The following is a 6,966-nucleotide window of genomic DNA, read 5'->3' on the forward strand; positions in this document are numbered from 1 at the left end:
CACGAGGGCCAGTCAGGCGGTACTGGCAATGGCCACGCTCAAATGGTGTTTTTTATGTGTCACATGCACAGGAGTCAGTCCAGTGGCGCTGGCAACGACCTCGCTCGAATGTTTTGTTCACATGCCACTGGCACAAGTGCCAGTAAAGCGACGCTGGTAACGATCACGCTTACACGAGGTCTGATCAATAAGTATCCAAACTCTTGCCGTAGTAACGAAGCTAAAGTACACAGAGTGAAGCTGCTTGGCAAAGATTGACTGTTAACTCTGCTGTGCATGCACACTGAGTTTTAATGTTCCAGCTCGCTTCTGTTGTTTACAGCAGTACTTGGAAGAAAGGTGTGTAGCATGTGATCATTGCATTGACCATGACAAAGTTATCATGGCAATACCTGCTTAGAGGCCTACACAAGGTTGCAGAAAGTGAAAGAGGAGTGTATGAGCTGCACACAAGTGTACGAGTGGTTCAGACGTTTTCAAGATGGCCGAAAAAAAAGCCAGCTGACTAAAAAGACGTTCGGGTTTCAGTTGCACAAGATCTCCTTGATTGTGTTGGAAATGATGAAAACTTTCTGAAAACTTTGCATAGGCCTCTGAGCAGGTATTGCTAAGCTTTTAGCAAAATTTGATACAGATTCTCTGCTCAGCGTTCTCTGTCATGGTCAATGCAACAATCACACGTTACACACCTTCCTTCCAAGCATTGCTGTAAACAGTGGAAGTGAGCTAGAACGTTAAAACTTAGTGCACAGGCACAGCAGAATTCAAGGTCAACACATTTACAATGGACTTTTATGCACAGTTTCTGTCAGGCAAACTTCATTCAGAAAACATCTGTCGTCTTCAGACTTGTAATAAAACAAAATCTTCTGCAAGATGCCACACAGTGTGATTGGACATGAAACCACAAGCAAACTTAATAATCCCATGGTCATACTCAGTGATCATACTGGTGTCCAGTGACATTTCATATTTTCAAAGCTGGCAAAATCTTAGAATAACAACATTAAATTGATACAAGTGAAATCTCTTACCTTTATTAAGCAAATCATTTGACTGATCGGAATCCAAGTCAAGTTTGGTGTTCATATTGAGTAAATCAGCTGACAGCATTGATCTGTGATATTGGCTGTTAAAATCTTCAAAGCCACTGGATACCTGATCTGCCTCATCGTTTTCTGAAATATCTATGAAAGAGAAAGTTTACAAAATCTCACAGTAGACTTTTAAACCTGATAGCTTAGACATACTCTGCACTACAAACAGCAAGAATAATGGCAAAGGTTTAAGAAGTTGTTTGGCCCAAGTGACTAGAGCTATGATCAAAAGTGTTCCAGCCATAACTGTCCCACCAGTTGCTACATTGTTTTTTATATTTCTTATTTAAGATGATAGAATGTGACAAAAAGAATTGGCTGCTATTTCTAGCAGCCCCATTAGCACATTTGTAACTAGCTGGCTCCATGCCATCAAAAATAACAGCTAATTGTAGTATTTTATATATAAGTATGGTTGGTAAATCAAATTAATAGACTTGTCAATGTTATCTAGTGGTTGTCTTTTGAGATGTGACATTGATCGTCGTTTGTTACTGAAGGAACGTTTGTTCACACATACAAACGTTCACATACTTTCCTTGTACATGCACACACATACACACATATATTCACACAGAGTTGAAACGCTGTTTGATTTTTCTTTACGACATTGAATGTTCACCATCTCACTTCCATTGCACACACACACACACACACACACATTCACATACCTCCCTTTTATATACTCACACAGAGTTGAAACACTCCCACTACCAGTTTGCCATCACTCCCTCCTTCCTTATTCACCTATCACCCCTTCCTTTCTCATTCATATGTTGTGACAGAGAAAAACACAAGAATATTATTATAGTAGATGGTATTAATGCTCTTCACAAGAATGTTAACAAACGAAATCTACCTTAATCCACTACCTTAATCCATTACCCTAATCCATTACCTTAATACACTACTACTTAACACACTGTAAATGAAAAGCAGCCAAAGAATTGATGAATTTCATATCACTTTGGCTTTCGCAGTGGATCTTAAAAGTGTGAATTGACAATTTAATAACAAACCACCTCCTCTTCCTCCCTGCTCCAGAAATGTTCAGTGGAATGTTATGCTGATAAGCACCCATGTCTGTATGAATGCCTCTGTGTTTGGAGACATAAATAGGAGGGATTTGTATACAAACATGTGCCGTGCAAATAAGAGAAAACATATATTTGTGAAAATATGTTGTGAAAATGTTCAAGTAAGTGTATTTGTGAGTCAACCTGAATATTTGTGTCTTTATGTGTGTGTGTGTGTGTGTATACATAGTGTATGTATTTATTGTTTAGTAAATCTAGAATCTAGAAGCATGTTTCATATGAAACATCATAAAATAAGAAACGTTTTTGAAAAGTCACTTTGTCAATAAGAAAATCTTTTTACCAGTTTTCTCTTGGGTTACAACTTCCCTTAAGGATGGCATGGACGGTTTACTACTGTTCTCAGAATGTGGAAGTGGTGAATCCGTACTGGAAGTGTGCTGTTCCTGCTGTTGTTTTTTCCACTTTCTACAGGCCCATTCCTGGAGATTCTGCAGGGTCAAGATAGTAGGGGTAGGGGAGTATGTCATTACGGGCTCAATGTGAATAGTATGCGGCATTTCAGCATCTTCTGATTTCCCATCTTCATAGTCTTCATCTTCCTCTAGTCCTGGGTATGGGATCTGCAAACAAGCAATGAAGCTAGAATTAATAGTTTCACTGAAAACATTGTCGTTATGTTTTCTAATGCTCCAATGATTCTGCTTAGTAGCTGCAACAACAACAACAACAAGTAATTTTAAGTGGATACAAGCAAATCTATTCATTCAGTCAAATTTTCTCCCAAGGTATGGCGAATGTATATTTTACCTCTACTTTGAGGAATTTGAAGGGAAATCTGACTTTAACACTATAGCAACAAATGAGGAATCAGTCTGGAATGGTATTGTCTCTACTTCTTTGATTCTTACTATTGAGACATCATTACGCGAGTAGAGACCAACAAAGGAACCTTAATATGATTACTTGACCAGCTGCAAATAATATGCAAATCCCCATCAACTTTACCCCTACTATCTGAAAAAAATGTCACACCCAGGAAAATGTGGACACAGATACCCACCTCCAGAAGACCAGCTGCTCATAGCTGGAGCTTCTATATTTTAATTTATAGTAATTATATGTCACAATTGGTGAACAATAGTGTCATTGTTTACAAGTTGTTAATGAGCTAATCCCTAGTTCATTGAATTTCTGACAGTGAGTGAGTAAAGGAGTATGTGAAACTCAGTGCAGAACAACTATCACAAATTTTCTAAAGCAATTGGTATGCTATGTTTTCTGACTAATTTTTACACTCTGTCTGATGCTCTCACAACTGTGACAAGTCAAATTGGCTGAGTCATTACAATAGTAAGCAGAATACTTGGCAACATTTGCTCAAGCTCTCTCTCTCTCTCTGCTCCTATTTCAAATCCTGTTAATAAATAAAGCAGTCCTCCTTTGCTAGAATTGATTTCTCTCTCACTTTATAGAAGAAATTGTCTGTAATTATACCAGAATAGAAATGGGCTTTAAGGGTTTAGATACCCAAGGTATGTTAAACAAGGCACTGCTCAATCCAAGGTTATGGCCAAAGACCATAGGTTCTAGTTAATTACAGGTGATTGAAGTGAGAACCACAGGATTGCAATCTGAACTTCTTAACAACCCTACAATCACTTTTGATCACAGGTCTAGTTGATCAAATTTGATCTGGAACTGAACAACAAAACCAATACTTCTGTTATAATGAGTTTGGTTAAAAGACTTTATGAAATGAAATTTGCAAGAAAGATGATAACTTAGTAATCTTCCACTTATAATATGTACGCTTCAAGTCTAACCAAAACCTTTTCTAGGTAAGTTCTCCACTGCTTCATGGTACCACCTAGTGTGTGCATTTTCCTTACTAAGCGAGGCTGAGATATTCAGTTTCTAAAGACAGTTATTTAAATTCTATAGCTAGAAATAATCTGCCCCTCCCCACTTCATTTTGGGTAGAATTACAGGAAATTGGATCACTGCAGCATGAAATTCAGAAAGTAAAATATAACTTAGAAGAATATAACCAAAGAAAAAGTAAGAAAGTAGAAATGACAATCTCTAAATATGAAGTTATGGCAACAAGAAGACTGGTAGCATCGAAATGCACCAATGTATGTTGCAGCTTGCTAATCATTAGTGTTAAGATTAGCTTCTTATTTTGCCAGTCAGTTGTTTATCTTAAATCTATTCATCATTGGATTAATTATACAGACTCATAATATGCAGTAATTTAAAGCTACAACATTTATTTTGCAAGTGTTAAATGTAGAACAGCTACGCTTGTTGTATAAATGCTGTTGATGCATTATAAGACAACGTTTAAATTAATCCTCTCTCATACAGTAATATTCAGAGCTTACAGAAGATCACAGATGAAATATTGTCTGTACTACTTCTAGGTGATTACAGATTATAGATTATAAAGAATGTCATTGTATTTATACTTGAAAATCATTTCAGCTTTTGAAAAGTTTGCTAATACAATTTAGTCCTCGTTATACAATTGTTGAAATATCAAAACCATAAAAGACTGTTTTCACTTACCAAAGTTCTCCTGAAAAGGAAAACCAAAATCCAATTTATAGGCAAAGTAATAATACAGGTGCAGAAACCAACGGCAATAGACTGCCAAGACACATCAAGGAGACCAAACTCGCCTCGATACTGAAAGTTAAAAATTGAAGATGATGTTTAGCCATTAGAATTAAGTAGAAGCTATCTTGTGTTTTCTTCACTAAGTTGTTTTTTTCTTTTCTTTTACTGTTTTACATGCTTATTTTTTTTATTCAGTGAATCAAACTTGAGCTGATCCCTTGTTTTTACATCCCTTGTTTTCATTGCCAAGTATCAGCACACTTAACACAGACACATGCATTAATTAATAAAGTATATCATATAATTGCTCTTGTTATCAATTAAAGCAATTATTTTTTTAATTTCTCCCCACATGAAGTGAAATTTTTTCAAAAGATAAACAAAAACACTCTACCTCTTTCGACACAAAATGGTACCACAAAGCATTCAAGGACAGGTAACTCATGAGTAATGTCAAGCAAACAGACACTCTCTGTGCTCTGGTGAATCGACTGTGTGGTGGCTTAGTTATGATTGATGTCCACAAATGGTAATCAGCAATGTATTGAGCACCTTTAGCAAAGAATATCTACAACAGACAAAAGAAGTTTATTACAAGAGAAAAACTGTAACTTATCAATTGAATTTATCCTCTTATATTTGTGGCAAGAAACAGAAAATAGTGGAGGATAAAATTCATTTTGTGCAGTATTTAAACATGGGCCAAAGAAGAATGAAATTAAATACTACAATATAACACAATTATTTTTATCTAACATTAGTAAAATGGGCCAATGAGATTAAATAACACTAGTTTTGTCTCAGAGGAAGACAAGGAAATGTAATGCTAAAAATCAATGTTTATCATCCTATATAAGGAAGCGAGTTTTCCTTATTTACTTACTACAGAACTTTTGAGTTCCTTCAAAAACCCCTGTTTAAATATATCACAAATTCTTATTAACCATGCTGAATCTTCAGATTGGCAAGGACTTGGAACAAAGTGAAAATAGTATTTTGCAGGACTCAACATAAAGAGAAGAACAACAAAAAATGTTACATTTTAGACAACTTACTGTATTAAATCCAACATTATCTTTTGCAGCCCACAGCTCCCGTTCAACTCTGCCATCATCTTTGCTCACAGAAAACCAACGTTCACTAATGAAATAATATGTCTGACCTACAAAATAACAATAATGATTTCTTACATGGCCACAGATTTATTGCTGAAAACAAATGATATAGCATGGCCTTACTACATCTTTATAGTTCACTTGATCTGTTAGAAATTACAACCAAATCATACCATCTTGAGAATAAAGAAGGACTCAATAAATAATGCCATTCTAGATATGGTATGTCTTGTAAGTAAAGTGAAATTAACTACATTGCTTTTTGTCGAGATAAAGTAAAATAAACTTTCAGTTCAAAATCGGACATTTCATTCTTAACGACCTGACGTATATATATAGATGGATACACACACACAAACATGGAGAGATGTGGGGGTATAGATAGATAGATAGATAGATAGATAGAGAGAGAGAGAGAGAGAGAGAGAGAGAGAGAGAGAGAGAGAGAGAAGTGAACATCAGAACTACTAACCTGAGTTTAAGTCATCTAAAATGACTCGGCTTAAGAACCAACTGGGAGAAGTTCCTGAGTTGTTATGCCAAAGTTGAATCTTCTGCAATTTGCCAATGCTGTCGGGTAATCTGCAAATAGAGAAAACGAAAACACACATATGTATATGAAGAGGTGCAGGTGTGGCTGTGTAGTTGACAAATTCATTTTCCAATCATGTGGTTTCAGGTCCAGTCCTACTGGATAGCACCTTAGGCAAGGGTCTTCTACTACAGCCCCAAACTGACAAAAGCCTTGTGAATGGATTTGGTAGACAGAAACTGAAAGAATCCTGTCATATATATATATATATATATATATATATATCAGCCCCCTATTATTTACCATAGTCCTCCAGGCAATCACAGAGGAGTTCAAGACAGGTTGCCCCTGGGAGCTCCTCTATGCTGATGACCTTGCCCTAATTGCGGAGTCACTATCAGAACTAGAGGAGAAGTTTCAGGTGTGGAAGCAAGGTCTAGAATTGAAGGGCCTTAGAGTCAACCTAGCTAAAACCAAAATCCTAATAAGTAGGAAGGTAGATAAAACACAAACCCCTTCAGGTAGATGGCCCTGCTCAGTATGTAGAAAAGGAGTAGGTAGTA

General features: G+C 36.4%; 1 protein-coding gene across 1 annotated transcript in view; it reads right to left on the reverse strand.

The window, feature by feature from the left end:
- Positions 1–6,966, reverse strand: part of LOC106880231 (polycystic kidney disease protein 1-like 1) — a 246,725-nt gene that overhangs the window by 32,554 nt on the left and 207,205 nt on the right. The window contains exons 44-49 of the mRNA XM_052970309.1: positions 6,344–6,453; positions 5,812–5,918; positions 5,151–5,324; positions 4,706–4,825; positions 2,478–2,757; positions 1,035–1,187 (exon numbers count right to left, since the gene is read on the reverse strand). Coding sequence (XP_052826269.1) covers positions 1,035–1,187; positions 2,478–2,757; positions 4,706–4,825; positions 5,151–5,324; positions 5,812–5,918; positions 6,344–6,453 — 944 coding nt within the window. The remainder of the gene's footprint in view (positions 1–1,034; positions 1,188–2,477; positions 2,758–4,705; positions 4,826–5,150; positions 5,325–5,811; positions 5,919–6,343; positions 6,454–6,966) is intronic.

This window comes from Octopus bimaculoides, chromosome 9 (assembly GCF_001194135.2).
Source record: "Octopus bimaculoides isolate UCB-OBI-ISO-001 chromosome 9, ASM119413v2, whole genome shotgun sequence".
NCBI classification, from domain to species: Eukaryota; Metazoa; Mollusca; class Cephalopoda; order Octopoda; family Octopodidae; genus Octopus; species Octopus bimaculoides.